This window comes from Sceloporus occidentalis, unplaced genomic scaffold, assembly GCF_023333645.1.
Source record: "Sceloporus occidentalis isolate IW3139 unplaced genomic scaffold, rSceOcc1.0.p SCAF_4, whole genome shotgun sequence".
Lineage (NCBI taxonomy): Eukaryota > Metazoa > Chordata > Lepidosauria > Squamata > Phrynosomatidae > Sceloporus > Sceloporus occidentalis.
In genome coordinates this window covers 52,301,205-52,320,593 of record NW_028316984.1, presented here as the reverse complement: position 1 = coordinate 52,320,593, position 19,389 = coordinate 52,301,205, and the positions used below count along the sequence as shown (strand labels likewise).

The following is a 19,389-nucleotide window of genomic DNA, read 5'->3' as shown; positions in this document are numbered from 1 at the left end:
TTCTCGGCAAATTTTTCATAGTCGTAGAGATGGAAGGGGCCTTATGGGCCATCAAATCCAACTCCCTGCTCCATATAGGATCTCCAGCTAAAGCATCCCAGCAGGTCCAGTCTCTTTTTGAAGACACCCAGAGAAGGAGACCCCTAATACCTCTCTAGGCAATTGGTTCCATTGCCTATCTGCTGTCACAATAACAGAGCACCAATAAATAATACCAATGGAATTCTAGTATATGGATACAATGTCTTGCAAACTCAAAATTTAGTACGGTATATTGATTCAGTATCTTACAAACTCAAAATCTATATTACAGCAAAGCAACATTTTGTTGTTGTAGTATATCATTGCATTCACTGTTAGAATTTCTTAACAAAGTCCTTCATGAACATTCTTAGTGTGAGATGTATAAGAGAAAGGAAGAATGTAGAAAAGAAGAGATGACAAATCCGGAATTATTATGCCATTTCATGGTCTTCTTCAGTCTTCCCATAAATATCAATACAATTAATACAAATAACAAGAATTGACAAAGTTTTTTTTTATAATGATCATATTTCCATATATTTTAAATGTCACAGGACATCCATCTGTAATGTAGTTTTTCTCTCTTCCTACTGCCTTCAACCTTACCAAGCATTATTGTCTTTTCTAGTGAGTCATGTCTTCTCGTGATGTGGCCAAAGTATGATAGTCTCAGCTTAGTGATCTTGACATTTTGGAAGAGTTTGGGCTTGATTTGCTCTAGGATCCATTTCTTTGCTTTCTAGCTGTCCACAGTGTCCATAGAACTCTCCTCCAGCATTACATTTCAAATAAGTTTTCTTCCTGTCAGTTTTCCTCACCTTCCAGCTTTCACAAACATACGTAGAAACTGGAAATACAATGGCATGGAAGATCCTAACTTTAGGATTCAATTATATATCTTTACACTTCAGGATCTTGCCTTTCCAAGTTCTAGTATTCTTCTAATTCCTTGGCTGCAGTCTCCATGCTATACTAATATAGGGTATGTTGTGAGAAGAGGGAGGAAAGATATCCCTTTGTGCCTGAGGCAGTCCTTTGATATTGTGGAGTGTAGTACCCAGATTTAAGAAGTGTTTACAAATGGCTGGATTTGAAACACTAATATGTACATTTAGCACTAAGCAATTGATTATCAGCAAACTTTACTAGTTAGTGACATCACCATAGGGGTGCGGGGAGTGTACGCTACACCAAGTGACACCCTGGGCGAGAGTGACACAACTGCTCCCAAACATCTGTTTTTGGCAGAAATGGGCTGTGGCATTTGCTTGCATCCCTTTAAACTGCTGAAGAGATGGTGTGAGTGGCAAGGTTCAGTGGAAGGAGAAAGGAGAGTGCCCCAGGGTTTTGGGGTTTTTTAAGTTAAATTTACTTTAAAAAATTTTTTTTAATGTTTTTATTCTTTTTTAATTTTCTTTACAAACATCAAATCTTACCAAGTTTTCACTTTAATCAGATGAAACTGTGTACAGGTAAATACATTTAAGCTGTGCGTATGATTTTGTAATCTAAAAGTATAATTTTAGTTTTGCTAGTTGTTTTATGTCACAACTATTACCATTACAATCAACGATATATGAGAATTACGATTAATGAGTAACATTAGTACCAAAAACATAGCTAAAGATTCTGTGTGGTGTGATATAGGAGGAAGGCAATGCGGGGGGGGGGGGGGGGTGACGCCAACCCTAGTAATGCCACTGTTGCTAGACAATATACACTTGTCCCTCAATATTCACTAGGGTTGGGGGCACAAGACCCCCGTGAATATGGAAAAACCACAAATAACAAAAACATGATGTTTTTAACCTGAGAGGACACCTCTCTAGAAATCTCTAGGTCCTCCATTGCAATTCTGAGGTCAACGTCCAACAGACACTGACTATAGAACTGCACTGGAGGAGCTACAAATGCCTAGTAGAGTATTCTCTCTAGGAATTTATAGGTCTTTCAGTGCAACGTTTAGTTAAATTTGCACTGGAGGACCTAGATATTCCTAGAGAGAACATATTAATCAAATCCGTGCAAATATCAAAGCCACAAATATGGAGGGATGAGTACATTTTTATGTGTGTGTCAACTGATTGGTTTTCTGTGGGAAAACTGAGTAAAGAACATTTTAGTTGTGATTATATTACCATCAGGAAACACAGAAGATATTTTTGTTTTTCACATTGTTGTGTTTTGTTCTAATATTTCTGAAATTTGTTTATATTCTGTTGCTGTTTCTCAGAATCTCTTGCATTAACTTAGCAGAAAGAGTGGAGAAAAATTGATGCAACGCCTCTAGGTACCATAGAACAGAAGGCTGCATGCCTCTCTATTAAATAACAACAATAACAAAAGCAACTTCTACTACTGTTACTGAATGTCTGGGTAATGTGGTTTCGTGTTCATGCCTTCACTCAGGTGGAACCTGACAAATTGAAGACACTAACAGAAGGTCTGGAAGCCTACAACCATGTCCGAAAGAGGAATAGAAAGTAAGTTGTCTTTATACATTCACTGTCATTAGCTTTAAGATAAATGATAATTTTTTACACAAACTTTGACTTTGTTTGAAAGTAAGATTGTTGCTTTTGGTGTGGAGACTCATCCTCTTTTTCCACTGATAAACAGGTTTTATTCTTTCTAAGACTTTTATAATTAGAAATAACATTACGATGAAATAAATGTTTGTATACAAACTTAGGAAAGAGATGTTAGTCTCAAGCATAAAAGGCAGAAGAGGTTTTTAAAACATTGGTGGATGGAAGGGTTGCCTTTGAGGAGCTCCTAAAATGCATGTCACTCTTGTGTTACTGTATTTTACACAAGTAGCAGCCAAGTGTTCCTTTGCACCTTGAACTTCTGGTACATTTTTAAAATACATAAATGAGTTTTATAAAGTTCAGTATTTGTTACAGCTCATATTCATCAGTGGAAAGACAAGGCAAAGGCTTTGAATGTTAATTAACCACTGCAGTATACATGATTCATGGCTGTCTGACAAGGGAGCTATTTTGTTTCTGTAATAGCTATTAATAAATAAATTTATCATTGATAATGCATATTCATGATATTTTCTGTGGGATTCCATTATTGGCATGAAAAGCATTTTCAGCAAACTTTCCATGATCCCTGGACAGAATACACAGTTGCACACTTTCAAAGTAAGAGTAGTAGTGCTACTTGAATGTCAAACCAGATCTGCCATGTTCAGTTGAGTCTGGCTGAAATCAGCAAGGCATGAGAATACTTAATTCTGTTGGGTTGTGGCAGAGGTCATAATAAAAGGGAAAAGTGTAAAATATTAGAATTGTTATTGTGTTAGATCCAAATTTGATATTTTTGATAGTAAGGGATTCTTTTGTAGCTGGAGGGAGTCAAGACTCTAGCTCAGCATTTCTCAACCTTCCTAATGTCATGTTGTGGTGACCTCCAACTATAAAATGTGGGCAGACTCACCTGGAGCTATGTTTCCAATAGTCTTAGGCAACACCTGTGAAAAGGTAGTTCAACCCCCAAAGGGGTCACAACCCACAGATTGAGAACCGTTGCTGTAGCTGAACCCCACTGATCTAGCAAGGGGGCACTTTGTCCCCTACTTTGTCCTACTTGTTGCATCCCCAAAGGTCAGCTGACACATTGTTCTAGAGGGTTCTCTAAAACTCCAGACCAAATTATTCAGGGCATAGGAATTGCTGGGGAACTGGTTGTCAATAAAAATAGATTTTGCACATCAACAACTAAATGTTCTTTTGTTTTAAGTCCAGTTGAGCCAATAGCCTCAGCACTGTTTATAGTTGTCCTATGCTGTACCCCTATAGCTTGTTGAATGCCTTCTGACTTGGGAGTGTCCTCATCTGACATTATCTCTTCTTTCATTTTGAGTTGTCTCAGAATAGAATTTTTGTGGGAAAAGACATTGTTAGTACTTCTAAACAGTACTAACAAGTGTTAGCTATGGTGTCACTGCTGTTGTCTCTCGCCACTCCTACTGCTGCGTAGCAGATGTTGGCACATTTAATCTGGCTTCTCAGCAAAACTTTATTTGAAATGGGAAACCCTTCCAGTAGCACATCTACAAGCAGCATAGCCTCTCGCCTCAAAGGAACATTAATTCCATCATCACAGAAAGGTAGTGCCAGTTTACTCCCACAAAATTCTTTCTAAACACTATATAACAGGTATGTAGAGAGATCTTGTAACACCTTTGAGACTAACTGAAAGAAATTGGTAGCATGAGCTTTTGTAGACAAAGCCTACTTCTTCAGATGCATCTGAGGAAATGTCTATGAAAGCTCATATTGCCAACTTCTTTCTTTCTTTCAGTTAGTCTCAAAAGTGCTACAAGATCTCTCTACAGTCTGATTTTACAGACTGACATGGCTTTATCTTTGAATTCTGTTATTCAACAGGTAATCGTTTATGTAAGACAAATGTACAGTACTATACATCATTGCAATTCCTGATCTTCCTGAGTGCTTTATGTCTCCTGGTCACTATGGAGAACTGGAAGAGACAAAACAGTTTTCTGTATTTTACTTATGGTGGTGGTTTCTTCTGCTTTTCTTGATTTTTTGCCTGGTCTTAATAAACTAGCTAAACCAAAGAGGTTCCTCTCAGTTCAGGACCGCATAGCTCCATTTATAACTGGGGCGGTGGGGGGGGGGGAGTTAACAACAAAATATAATTTGCTACTATTGACTTACTAAAAAGTTCCTTTAATATGCTTAGTATGATAGATGCCAAATAAGACAATAACAATAATTTGGTATTATTATCTGACTAAACAGTTCCTTTAATATACTAAACATGATGCCAAAAAGATTATTCATAATCCATTTTATGCTCTAGATGGACTTTAAATTGATAATGGGAGCTTATATATTTTTTTTTCAAATTTACAGAAAATTTATGTGGTTTTTTTCTTGAAAAACAAGAAAAACATTTTCCATGGCTTCAACATTTCTAGAAGGTTTATTCTCTAGCAAGAGCAAGGAGATTCATGCTTTTTTCTTCTAGAACAATCATTGAACTAAATGATAATCAGGTACATTGAGGACCTGCTTAAGAGTTACTTAGAGAAACAGAAAGCATTTCATGCAGAATCCTACTGTGATCCAGAAGCAGGGTGGATAAAAATCAATGATTTTTTAAAATTTAAAATCATATTTTTAAAAATTTAAATCAGATTTTTAAAATTAAATGCTGTTTGCGGAAAAATCTATCTCAAGATAGTTTTCTGTTTAAGATACATTATGGTCCAAAGGATATTCATCATGAAATTGGGATTAGTTTTTAATTAAGTAACATGAGAATGTATATTCATGCAATGTTTAAATTTTTTGGTAAACAAATTCCATTAATCCAAATGAATTTCATTAATCCATTCACAGTGTAATGCTCTTCCAGAGGTTCCTGTAAGATTAGTGGGCAGTTTTTCGATTTAGAGTAGTGATTCCCAAAGTGGGCAGTACACCCCCCAGGGGGCAGTGGAACTATCCAGGGGGTGGTGAGGGGAAATGGCCAATAGGGGAGCAATGAGGGTAATATACACAGGTGGTGGGGGGGCTCAGTTTAAATGTTTGGTGCACAAGAAAGACAAGGGCAACCAATAGCCTTATAACCATGGTAGGAGTGGTGGTTACATGAAACTTCTTTTTAGGGTCCCTTAAAACCACCATGAAGCCTCCCTTCGTGTAGTGATGTCTCCCCCTCTTCACCTGTTTGTGTGAGCTCACTCCCTTAGCCTCATCTTTCACTGGTAAGTTGCCAGCAGTTGGGAAATTCTCTCAAGGCTTGAGTGCAGGGCGTCATTTCTGTGGCTTGGAGTGGCACCATTTTGGGCAGACTGATGTACTGGAGCAAGGAAGTAGAGAACATGGCAATGGGGGGAAAGCAGCAGAAAGCAGTAGCAAAAAAGAGTTTCCACATTTTAGATCCTGCTTAAGCTATGTCTGCTTTGCCAAGACTTGCTCTTGCTTTCTTTCTTCGGGCATGCTGAGAGGTAGCAGAAGAAACAATGTTTGTGTGTGGGGAAGATGTGTTTCTGGGTAAAGAGGGGGAGTAATATCTGACATTGATCCTTGGAAAGAGTCTTTTGCCTTGAAGCAGCTCCTATAGTTAAAATATTTTCTTTTTCTTTTCCACAACAGTATCCAGTCCAGTCTCTTTAAACCCACTATACACAAACTGGCTGTGCACCCATCTGCCCCTACAAAGAGGGATTGAGAGTCCTTCCTCACCAGGGTGAAGTTTTTCCCTTTGCATCTGGTCACCTTGGGAGCAGCAACTGAGCAGCTTGCTCAGGCCTTTGACTTCTGGCCTTTGCCACAAGCCCAAAGTGTATGAGAGACTTGTCAGTCACTGTTCAGTCAGCTGATTGGTTTCTGTTCTCAAGGTGACCAAGTGCAAATGGAGCAATGACCAAGCAGCCAGTTGAGAAGCAACCGAGAAGTCTCCCACCTGTGCTGGCCTTTACTGTAAGGCTACCACACGCGAGAAGCTTCTTGGTTACTGCTCAGCCAGCTGCTCAGTTGTTGCTCCCAAAGTGACTGCGTTCAAAGGAAGCAGCAACTATTATTTATTCTTTTAAATTTGCAGTAGAACAGCACACCTAATATGTACCAATTGGCACTGGGGGGCATTAGGACTGATACCCAAGAGGAAAAGTGGGAAGTGGCCAAAAATGTTTGGGGACCACTGATCTATGGGATCAACAGATGATTGGTTTTACAGTTTTCAAAATTGTGAATGTGTGTCTGCAGAGATCACAGTCCCATTGTTCTTTTGCACATCTATATACACAGAATCAACCCTTTATTTCTTAAGTGCTAAGTTTCACAATATTTAATGACTAGATTGTTGGGAGACTGGGAGTAGAATAGATCTGCAGAAAGTGTGAGGAGGAAAGGGCAAGCAGTAAAAATGAAAGCAAATACAAGAACTCTCATAAGCTATAATGTTATTCTTTTTGTTAAATTAAACTTTTTAAATGGTTATTATTAAGGTAATGATTTTTTTTCTTCTTCCAAATATAGTACAGGAGAAAAGTTGTCCAAATTTGAATGATTAACCTATTAAACTGAAAATAGTTCATCTCACAGTAATTTCATAATTATCTATCTGTGTTGTGTTTCTTATAGTATAACCAATCAGTATTTTATTGATATAACTGTAAAACTAATCTGAACAGTTGTTATTCTAAAAATGAAACTTTCATCTGGTTGTAAATATTAAGATTATACCAGCAAGAATGAGTCTTAAATAACTATGAGTTGTGTTAGATATGTATTAAGCTTATAATGAGGAAGAATTCCTTTTTTGGGGGGGAGGTATAGGGTTGCCATATTTCTATTTCTATTTTCCCACAAAACCAGGAAAATATAGGGTAAAATGTAGAACATTCAAGAAAAATGGAGGACACGCCCAACTAAAGGTCAAAAACATTAATGAATTTAATCCTGCCACTTGCTTGCCACTCCAAAAAGTCAGCAAGGGAGGTGGAGGTGACGGTGGAAGGGCCTGTACCCACACTGAGCCCTCCTTATCTTCTGGGGTCTTGACCGAGGCCCCAAGCACAGCACCACCTCCTCCAGCCCTGGAGAGGCCTAGCTGACTGCGCTGAGTCTTCTGGCGGCCGCACTGGTTCTTCTGGATACTCAGTCGAGGTTTCATGCATGGAACTGTCTCCTCCAGCCCGGGGGGGGGGGGGGGGGCTAGCCAGCCGTGCCCGTTCTTCTGGGGCCAAGGCCATGAGTGCGGTGGTGGCTTCTCCAGCCCTGGGGCGGCTTAACTGGCCATGCTGGGTCTTTTGGGGCTTCAGCCAAGGTCCCGACCACAGAGGCACCGCCTCCAGCTCTGGGGAGGCTTAGTCAGCCATGCTGGGCCTTCTGGAACCTCAGTCAAGGCCCTGAGTACAGTACTGCCTCCTCCAGCCCTGGGGAGTCCTAGCTGGCCGTGCTGGGTCTTCTGGGGAGGAGGCAAGCGGAGGTGCCAAGACCAAGAGCCCATCTTGGAGGAGGAGCAAGAGGAGGAGACTTTCTGCCTTGTTCCAGCTACATTTTCACCAGTAGACTGGAGATTGACAAAAGTGGCCTGGAACAAGGCAGGAATCCGGGACTGGAATGTCAAAAATGCTCAGCCAGGATGGACATTTTTGGGCCCTCCAATCTGGGATTGTCCCGCCAAAAACTGGGAAAAGGCAACCCTGGTAGGATCACATGATTAAAGCGAGTCTATCTGTGTAGTGATTTAAACCATGATTTAAATCAAATTGAAATCACATCCACCCTGTGCAGAAGTGATTGACAGAAGAGCAGAAACATTTCATAGTAGCCATACTTGATATGCTACATAGAAATTACCACATAAGATAGAGGAACACTGTTCACAGAATCTGAACTGTTAATTGGCTATAGTGTGATTCCTGTCTCAAGCATTCAGAATAGGTGAATTGGTGTCCCTCTGGGTCTTAACTGTTAAATGACAACCCTACTTTCCTTAGTAGTTCAGCTCCAAGAAAGAATTCTACACTTCCCTGCTTAGCTGAACCAACCCAAGCCAGCCTTTCCACAAAGCAGTTTCTTAGGCCTGTTACAGACTGCCAAAATAAAGCTGCTTCGGGTCTCTTTGGAGGTATGCTGTTTAAATGATGCATGCATCCTAAGAATCCGGAAGCTGCACCAAACCTGCACTCCAGAGCTTAGGAATGGAGTGTGGCTTTGGCGCAACCTCCGGACTCTTAGGACCCATGCATCATTTAAACAGCATACCTCCAAAGAGACCCGAAGCAGCTTTATTTTGGCAGTCTGTAACAGGCCATAGGCTCACACATCTCTGCACCCTACCCCCACCTGCACTTTCTATTCTGCCCTTCTTGTCTCTCCGGTCACCAACCACACTTTTTGTTGAGGCCATCCAGCCTCTTCCAACACTGTACAGACACACAACACTTTGCTAGGCTTAGGCTCTCAGGAGCAGTAGTAGCAGCAAAGCTATACCTCTCCACATTGCAGGACTCGGTGGTTAGCTGGATTGTACTGGTGGGAGAAGAGAGAGAGAGGAAAAGGAAGAGGGGATGGAATAAGGGAATCAGGCAGTGAGAGAAACTCCTGAGACCCAACCAGTTTTGTTTTATTTTCAATAGAATAAAATTTGTGGTAAGTTAAATAAATAGCTTAAATATGAGTAATTTTTTTTTTGAGATCTGCCTTATTTTCCCCATAAGTCCGGTTGTTTTTAGAGCACAAATTACTATAATGTGGACTTCTTAGGAACACAACTGTCACACTATAGCAGAACTTACTGTACTTTGTCTATTTATTTAAATCGTTTATATCTTACTGTTTAGCCAAAAAAATCTCCAAGTGTGAAAGCAAGACAAACACTGCCTCCATGAGGCTTACCTCTAAAAAGACACAAGTCAAAATGACAGAAGGAGAGGAGAGGAAATAAAAACACAAAAACCAGTCCTTAATGATTCGTATCTGTACCCAGCTGTAATGCAGTTGTAATGCTAGTTTAATATCTTGTATCTATACATACAGATATGTTTCAGTCACTTCTGTACATTCTTCTATGTTCTGGTTTATGTCCAGAAAGCCATAAACAGGTTGCAGTTTGAGTCACATGCAGAGAGGCAAAACCATGCAAGGTAGATTTAGCTTCCATCCCACTTGATTCCTTGAAAATATGCGTTTAGTTTTTTCCTATAGGAATAAATGGCAGCCACTCACATATATGAGATAAGATAAAATTCTAAACTTAAGAGGAGGCAAAACCAGTAACCCAGCCACAGGTGACAGAAACACCATGCAAAATGTCCCTCCTGAAACCAACTGCAGGTTTTGGAGAGGTGGTGTTACATTCCTCCCCCCACCCTTTCTTTCTCTTTCGTGTGCACATAAGCATGTGCGTACACACGCACCTGCATGTCCCAACTAAGAGTTAGTTGAACTGAAAGTAAAAATCCATACCTCCCTTCCAGACCTTTCCTATTCACTTGCCTGCATCACAAGCCAGTCTGTCCTGTGAAATTCCTTCGTAATCAGAAATAATGGCAGTTAGCCAAGCCCTGAAAGTGAGCCAGGCCTGTCCGTAGAGTTTGCCAGGGAACATGAAATTAACATGCTCCATGACAAGCTCATTAGTGTATCCTATTTGTAATTACCTCACTGGAAAGTAGACCACTCCTTTAAATTCACTGTGCAGCTTGTAGAGAGGGAAAATGATACACCTTCACAGATTAAAAAGCAGTGAGCAGGTGAGCAATTAAGAGAAGAACCTGCAAAGAGGGCAAATCAGACAGAAGAGAAGGCAATTATCACCCTTTTCAGTTCAGCTAGGCTAGGCACAAACACCCCTTGCAGTATCACCAAGGCTGGAGAAAAATCGGGCTAAGGCATTTATTACTTATTTAAACAAATTTATTAATTACACTGGAGCTATCCTAGAACAACATTATTAAGCTGTACAAATATGCAATTAAATATTTAGCAATGACGATACAACTTCAATTTTGCTCCTTTGAGCATCTCTTTCCTGCATTATATCAGGTGCTTTGGGAAATACTATACCTCCAAAAATGCTTACTGTTGTTGAAATAATTTTGCATGTCACAATTAGATTTAGAGAGAACATGAGTGATTTTATGTCCTGTCTGTGAAATGTAAGGTATTTGATCCCCCACCTCCCACTCATATAGCCAATGTTCCCACATCGTTGTGTCATTGACTTGTATCCCAGTGTCATATGGGACCACATACAGCTATCACATGTTGGGAGCAGGGCCTTAGTGTACATTTCTGTGAGTGAAGTGGTAGATCAGGAGGAGTTTGCTGTTCTGAATCTAACCTTTATGCCAACCCTATACCCACTCATTCTGGCACTCTACTGAATGATGTGGTATTTTCTTTTTCTGATGAGTGAGTGGTCTTTTTAACATGTTTCTACAACTCAACATAATTCAAAGCCATAGCCATGTTAGTGTGGAATATCAGTATTCAAAGAGATCTTGTTGCATTGGATACTAACTGAGCAAAATACTTTGTAGAGTAAGGTTTCGTAGACTTGGTCTTCCTCAGATGCATGAAGTGAACTGAATCCATTAGGGATTCAGGCAAAGAAGACAATTAGTGGCATTCAACTTATCTCTTTAGACCAACACTGTACTCAATATATATTTTTAAGGGGAGTGAAAATGCACAAAGTTTATGACCCAAATTGACCAGTGGACAAGGAAAACTTGCAGTTAAAAGCTTGACAGTAAGCAAGGAGTAGCTTTGTTCCATTAGCATCAGTTTTATACATACATACATACGCACATACATACATACAGAATGCTCTTATGTTATATTTAGGGGTGGGATGGGGTATTGCATCTGTAAAATTGGCAGTTTTCTTTTCCATAAAGCTAACCATGTCACATTCATCACTTCATAAAAACAAGCCTGTTTGTTAGTAGAAACAAATTCTACTTCTGCATTTTAGAGTGAGATAACATTTTGCACCTGTAATATTTGATCAGGTTACTTCTTCCTTCATTCATTTAATTGCCACGTGGCTTCCGCGTAAACCGGAAGCCACGTATAGTGCGTCCGCGTATGGAGTGGGCGCACTATACTTCTTCACCAGAAGCCATTCTTCTTCTACCCTATCTGTATATTTCTCTTGCCTTAGAGCTGTTAATGTATCCATATCCATTGCTCCCTTTAATTTAATTAACCAATCCTCCTTGGAAGGTAAATGCTGGTTTTTCCAATATTTTGCAAAAGTAATTCTAGCCACTGCTGTCATGTATAAAACTGATAGTCTGTATTGTTTTTCTTCCTTTTCATTCATATTATGTGTCGTATTCAATAAGAAAATTATGAACTAAATGGAATCTTTATCTGTAAAATTTCTCTCATCATTTTGTGTATACTTTTCCAGTAATTTTGTGTTATTTTACATTTCCACTTCATGTGGTAGAAAGATCCTTGTAGTTTATTACACTTCCAACAATTCAGTTTTCCTGTTCTAATCTGCTTGGTGACAAGTACCAACGATACATCATTTTCATATAGTTTTCTTGTAATTTTGACACCATGTGAATTTATTAGTATTAGTCCAGGATTTTTCCCAAATTTCCAAATCAATATTGGTGCCAATATCTTGTGCCCATTTTATCACAACGTGTTTGATTGTTTCTTGCTCCAAATCTCTGGCAATCAAAATTTTATAATACTTTGAGATATAGCGTGTCCCTTCATCCATAAATATCTTGTCTAGTACATTTTGTAATTGGATTGTTTAAAATTGAAAATTGGTTTCTTTATCTGGCCCATGTGCTGGTAGATAATGTAGATTTTTGTGGAGTTACCTTTACTGGCTCAGTGTATATGAAGGTGATGTCAGATCCCATGACAGGTTTGCCATAAGTCAGAAACAACTACAAGGCACACAAGAAGTAGATTTTATCTCTCTCATATATATATATAATTTATTAAGTTTTTTTAGTTCAGATTATTCTGGTTTTCAAGTTATTGCCATCTGGCTTGTGTTTCTTCAAGGGGTTTTTCCACTCTGTTTTCTTGGCTCAGTTATTTAAACAACTTTCTGCTATATGTGCATGCAGCAAAATGAATATTTTTCACAACTGGCAGTGTAAATATAATTTAAAACTTGGCCATTATATACATATAAGTTATGTGCACATAAGAGATGTGTCCTATGTAAGCAACTCTAAAGGAATAAATCATCTATGAAACATTCAGCTCCATGAAAACTTGAAGAGAGTGTGTATATTCTGTAATTATACTGAAGGTAGTGGTCACTCCACACAAACCATTCATATTAACCCTCCAGTTACGTAATAATGCAAGACTGGTGCAAGATACAGATAAACCAAGGCCATTGATAAGTCCCTTACCAGCCTTGATACTTTGTCACATACTGTATATACTCATGTATAAGTCTAGAAATTTTAGTCAAAAAATTGACCCCAAAAAACTGGGTCGACTTATCCACGGGTCAAAAAAGGAACCACTCTCTTTCTCTGAATAGAGTGGTGACAGACGAGAGCTTAGTCCATTCCAGGAGCACCTAAAAGAATCACCAACCTCTTCTGCTCTGTTCACCATGGCTCCACTTCTGACCTCTTTGAATGCCTGGATTGGAAAAGCACAAACACTTATGCCTGCCAGAATTTTGTAAGTTCTTTGGCATCATTTTCCTTAGCTTCATCTTTTATATTCTTTGTTACATGCCTCTAAGTTTTACCCTCGACTTATCCACAGGTCAGATCAAAATCCATAATTTTAGCCCCAAAACCTGTGCTAGACTTATACATGAGGTCGACTTATAGTTGAGTATATATGGTAATTCTGATTGTACAAAGCTAAGTTGGAAAGAAAGCTACATGATCCTCTAAATACTTGATGCTTTCTGGAGTGTCCCTGTCTCTGTTTCTCATTTTTCTGTATTGTGAAAACCAGTGCTGTCTTCAAACATGTTTCACCGTTTTAGTAGGAAAAAATTGAATTATGTCATGCTCTAATTTTAATCAAAATATTACTGTTTGTGCAGTTCATCATTGAAAGCACTATTTTTGCGGCAGGAAAATTAATGGGAGGAAACTACTGGTTGGACAGTGAACTTAATCTGTGGCTTGAGCATCAAACTGTTAGATTGTTCTATTACTTATGATTTATATTTTGGTTGACATTGATGTGGGGACTCTATGGTTTTAGGCCTGTATACAGCATTGGGCTAGTATCTACTGGCATGATAGGATGCTTTCTGTCTTTCTCCCCCTCCCCACATCCTGAGAGTCAGTCACATCAACCAAAAGTATATTCAGGAAATTTTCCCAGGCCTCGACAGCACATTTTAAAGGAATACAAAAGTGATACATTGCCCATTATGCTGACAGGAACAGTTCTATCAACCGACTCTCTCCTTTGGATTGAATCCCTGGTTTGTTTGTTTCATTTGTATGCCACCTTTCTCCCAGAAGGGAACCAAGCTAGCTCACAGATAAAAACGTTTTTTAAAAATTACGATAAAATGTATAGTATGCTTTGTTTGTTATACATAATAGCATTTAACTCTTGTTAAAAACTTATAGAATGGTATATTGCTTCAGTTTTCAGTGTATGTTTTGAATAGTGTATTCTACTACAGACAGTTATGGGTGTTAGTGTAACACTTATTGCCTATTTTTGTCTTAGAGGTGGGAAGCTAAATAACCATTTAGAAGCTGCTATACATGAGGCCATGAGTGAACTCGACAAAATGTCTGGGAATGTAAGTATCTACTGCAGAAGATGCAATGTATTTTTAAAATTTTATTCAACAAAATGATCAGCATTGTACCATAGTTTTTAAATTTGGAATAAAATCCAAGAATTAAAGAGCAGTTAAAATTTCAACATGCACAGAGAATCTTAAGAATTATTGCTGAAAACACACACACAGAGAGAGAGAGAGAGAGAGAGAGAGAGAAAACACACCTCACATTCAACTTTTTGAAGCTGTCTTAGCACTGGAATCAGTGTCTTGGTCAACCCCTTACAGTGCAAACCTAGACATGTCTATTCAGAAGTAACTCCTATTGAATGGTATAGGATTTATGCCTAAGTAAGTGAATATAGGATTATAGTTAATCCTAGACCTAGATATGTCTATTCAGAAGTAACTCCTATTGTGTAGTATAGGACATAGGCCTCAGTATAGGATTATAGTTAATAAATTGCAAGTGGACCTATGACCTCCTTGTACTAGGGATTACAAATTCATGACTACTAGTCTATCACCAGTGCTATCCTGCCTTTTTTCCATTTCCAGTTTACATAGTTGATATTGCCTTCCTCTGAAGCTGAGAGAGTGCAGCTTGACCAAGATCACCAGTGGAATCCTGACCTCCTGAGAGCCAGTTGGACTATGGCTCCAGAGACCAGGATTTGATTCCCAGCTTGGCCATGAAACCCACTAGGTAACCTTGGGCATGTCACATGCTCTCAGCCTCAGGGGAAGGCAATGACAAACCTCTGAATAAATCTTGCCAAGAAAAACCCATTATAGGTTCATCTTAGGGTCGCCAAAACTCAGAAATGACTTGAAGGCACACGACAACAAATCACAGAGTCCTAGTCCAGCACTCAAATCATTATATGCTACTGGCTCTCAGAATATTTTGCAGACATGACACCAGTCTTAAAGGAGTTGCCCTGGCTACCAGTTGGCTTCCTCTGTGAATTCAAGGTGTTTGTGATGGCATTCAAAGAACTAAATGGCTTGGGACTTCAGTACTTGAAGGAGCACTTTTTCCATTATATATCTGCCTAAGAACTATGATCTGTTTATGAGGCCCATGGCCCACTAATAGGAACTTGAATCCCTATATTGGGAGAAAAGTAGAATTAGGTAAAAAAAAAGAAAAGAAAAGACATAATAGTAGTAGTAGTCATCATGGAGAGATGTGGGAGTGGGCCTTCTCTGCTGTGGCACCCTGTTTATGGAATGCCCTCTTTTTGGAGGCCTGGTCATTGCCAACTCCAGAATCTTTTATGTGCCAAGTTACAACATAGCATTTTATTAAAGCCTTTGGGTCTTAATCTTAATACTCTTCGAAGCTTACGTACAGCATGGATTTAACCATGTTAGCCTTTCTTTGCTTTTTTAACCAGGTGAGGTTTTTGGGCTATGTGGCCATGTTCTAGAAGAGTTTTCTTCCTGACGTTTCACCAGCATCTGTGGCTGGCATCTTCAGAGAATGCCAGCCACAGGTGCTGGCACAATGTCAGGAAGAACACTCTTCTAGAACATGGCCACATAGCCCAAAAACCCCACAAAAAACTATGGATGCCGGCCATGAAAGCCTTCGACTCCACATTAACCAGGTGACTTTGCATGCTTTTATCCTGTTTAAGTTCTTCTGTTGTTTTTCTTTAGATTTGTTTTAAAGTATTTATACTTTTTTAACTGTATATCATCCTGCAGTGAAACAGCTCAGGATGGGATAGAAATATTTATGAGTAAGTGGTTCTCATGTCCATAAAAAAAAAAGAAAGAGAAAGAAATGTATCTTCTGGACATGAGAACTGCTCACCCACAACGCTTCCAGCTGGCCCTCATGCAGTCCACCACTGCATCTAGTTGCTGTTTCAGAACTTGCACAGCCACAGACATTGACAGAAAAGTGGAGCTGGCTGTTATAAGCACATTGATGATACTTTGCTCCAAATCTCCTGATGACTTCATGTAGATATTAAGTAGCATAGGGGACAATATGGTATTATTGTTTGTTTGTTTTCTTAGCATTATGTCCAAATTGTTGTACAAAGAACAATCCTCTGCTGCTCAGAGAACTTCATTCCCTTTATCTTGACTTCCATAAGTTAAAGTATGTGGAGAGATCTTGTAGCATCTTTGAGACTAACTGAAAGAAAGAAATTGGCAGCATGAACTTTCATAGGCTTCTGTCTATTAAAGTATGGACATGTATCTATAAACAGGGGAGGGAAACATAACTGCATTCTTCTAAGTTCAGTTGTACTACTGAACCAAAGTAAATGAGCTTGAACAGTTCTACTCATATGGCAAGTGTGAGGAGCAGACAACCATCTGTCCAACTTAGAAGCTGCACATCTGGGACATATCATGTCAGCAGCTGCACAGTGATGTCCTTTCCAGAAGCCTGTGGATGAGTTGCAAGGCCAAGGCACCAGCAGAGTGTTGGGCTTTGTGCACTTTCCATTAGTTGTACCCCACCCAGTAAACTTTCTACTGGTTTTTCCTGAAGAAGGGCTTGGGGGATAGCTTTGGATTAGGGATGCCTTTAAGTAGCAGCATCTCAAACTGACAGGCTTCCATTGCAGGGTGAAGAGGAGTGCAGGCAAGTGGTTGAGTCTCATGATTACAGATTTTGGTTTAGCTAGAAGTACAAACCAAACATTGTAGACCCCTGGAGCTAATGATCTGTCACTGTTTTGATGGGTGTCTACTGTTTGTAAAACCTCTTTTTGTTTATTGAACAACAAGAGCTTGGGATTTCACTGTCATTAAGAGAATGAGCCATCAAGTTCAACCATGCTTCCACCACAATTAAGAAGCTTAAAGCAAGTTGTCAACATTCAGTGAAGTCCACAAAGTTCATTTATAGTATCCTACCCCAAAAACACTGTCCTGCCTTATGCGGAAGGCTTGTAAAGATTACTTGTATGCATGTGATATATATGTTCAGTATATATGAATTGCTTTTGATAAGTAGAGAAATCATTGTGTAAATATACATTATTTAATTACTTTAGCCCCTTCTTATTTAATTCCAATTGTTGCCATTCTGTGGTTGTTTTTCAGGTGCACCAAATTCCACAGGGAGACAGACAGTTGAAGCCTCCAAAACCCAAGAGGAGGAAGATCTCTAGATAACATTGAATGTCTTTGTTACTGGCCTAGTACATATATAAAAAAACATGCACATAAATATATGATATTATATATTGATAATATCAGTATGGATAGTGTTCCTCACCACAGGGTGCTAAACAAAACAGTGGTACAGTATTCTTATTGGTAAAGGAGACGTCAATCCAGATCTTCAAAAAGTTACAGTGTGTCTATAAAAATCTTTTTTTCTATAATACTAAAATTGTGATTATAAGATTAGAGTCCAAATGTTTCTGCAGTTTTCATCGTGTATATAGATAAACAGAATTTCATGACGATATCTGAAATGTAAATAATGTACAATATTGTCATGTACAAGCGTACCTAATGCACACTTTATCTTTTATTGTACAAAAAAAATAGTGTACAAAATTCTTTGGTTTCTATTGAGTACACATACAAGAGACTTACCAGTGTAAAGTGATAAATAAAAATACAGCCTAAATGCTTTTATATAATAATGTAAAAGATGCTGTTTTTGTATTTAACAGCAGTGAAAAGGCATGATTATGTAATACCTTAATTATGACATAACACTTCTCGCCACTGAGTGTTCATTTATAGTGTCTGTTTGGAATGAACCTTGCCTGGAAGTACTGTACTCCATTTCAGGTCCCTGTAGGAGAGTGCAACCTTGCAGATTCCTAAAGGGATGTGGGATCACACAGGTCAAATTAAGAAGTCAAAAGCTGCAACTGCTTGTTGCTTTTTAAAAAAAAAAAAAGTTTGCCTGAGTTTTAGAATACTGTAGTTTTTTTATTAAAAATATTTAGATAGAATATTTTAGTCAGTTATTGCTTTAACAGAGTTTCATAGCTACCTGCTTTAAAATCAGAGTCATCATATAATGTTCATTTTGAAACCCTTCAGAGCCTGTATTGGCTACTAGTATGATCTGTTGGTGCAGAGAACGCATTTGTTTTTAATGCGTTAGAGCAATAGTTCAGTTTCAAGAATTGTTTCCATTAACTGTTAACTCTTAAGAGCTTACAGTATAGCAGAATGATATTCCTTGAACTAAGGAAAGGGTTTCGGCTACCACTTTTGTGCTTAGATATTTTTATTTACTTCAGTGGGACTGCATCAGCACTAAAAGGTCAATGAATTGCCTCACATGCTGATACTACTAATACCATTGCCCATTTTAATATACTAGAGGAAAAAGGTGGCTTACTAAAATATTAGTAGCACTGGCCAGGATCCCGAGAACTGCACAACTAGCATTTTGTGTGTGCTTCTTGCCTAGAAGGCTCCTTCCATTCCAATGTGCGGATGACAAACCACTTTTGAAACAGTGGGAATTTCCAAAAACATTTTCTGATACAGAATGAGGGTTCTTTTAAAATAAGGGAGGAAGTTTTTTTTTTTTTAAAAAAAGAATCTTACCATGCACACCAAAATCTTTGGATGTATGTAATGTAGTTCTTTGGATTCCAGCCAGTGATTTTATCAGTATTATGTAACATATCAGATTTATTTTATTTAATAAGAATTATTTATACCATTAACAGATTCTTATATATAAATATATATATATAAATATATATATATTAATGTGGCAGAAATGTTCAGGTTGAATCTATTAACCAGATTATTTATGTTATGTTGAGTTTGAAAGAAATGTGAAACGTGTATGTTAGAAAGATGATCGTACACTACAGATACACAAACCTAAAGCTGTGAGCCATTCTCAAAATACCAATATCTGTTAAAGAAATGGTAGTGCAGTGTCATTTTCAGTGTTGGTGCTGCATATGGTGGCAATGGCCTTCCCCCTTCTTCCTGGCATTGTGCAACGTATTCTCAGTTCATCATGCCTGGGCCCAAGATGGAGTCCTTAGGGCCACCTACTACCTCTTCATCTGGGAGCCACCATTTTGTTACACCCTGAAATGTCATTCCTTATAATGGCCTAGTTACCTCTTCTAGCAAAGAGTGCTGGTATTCAGC

At 38.7% G+C, this 19,389-nt stretch overlaps 1 protein-coding gene across 2 annotated transcripts in view; it reads left to right on the top strand.

Annotated features, from left to right (window-relative positions):
- The window catches only part of MBD5 (methyl-CpG binding domain protein 5), a 173,219-nt gene extending 154,416 nt beyond the window's left edge, over positions 1-18,803 (top strand). For both annotated transcript variants that reach the window (XM_089520059.1, XM_089520060.1), the window contains 3 exons: positions 2,434-2,507; positions 14,220-14,295; positions 17,350-18,803. In XM_089520059.1, the coding sequence (XP_089376185.1) occupies positions 2,434-2,507; positions 14,220-14,295; positions 17,350-17,421 (222 nt within the window). In that variant the 3' untranslated portion in view covers positions 17,422-18,803. The remainder of the gene's footprint in view (positions 1-2,433; positions 2,508-14,219; positions 14,296-17,349) is intronic.
- The last annotated feature ends 586 nt before the right edge of the window (positions 18,804-19,389 follow it).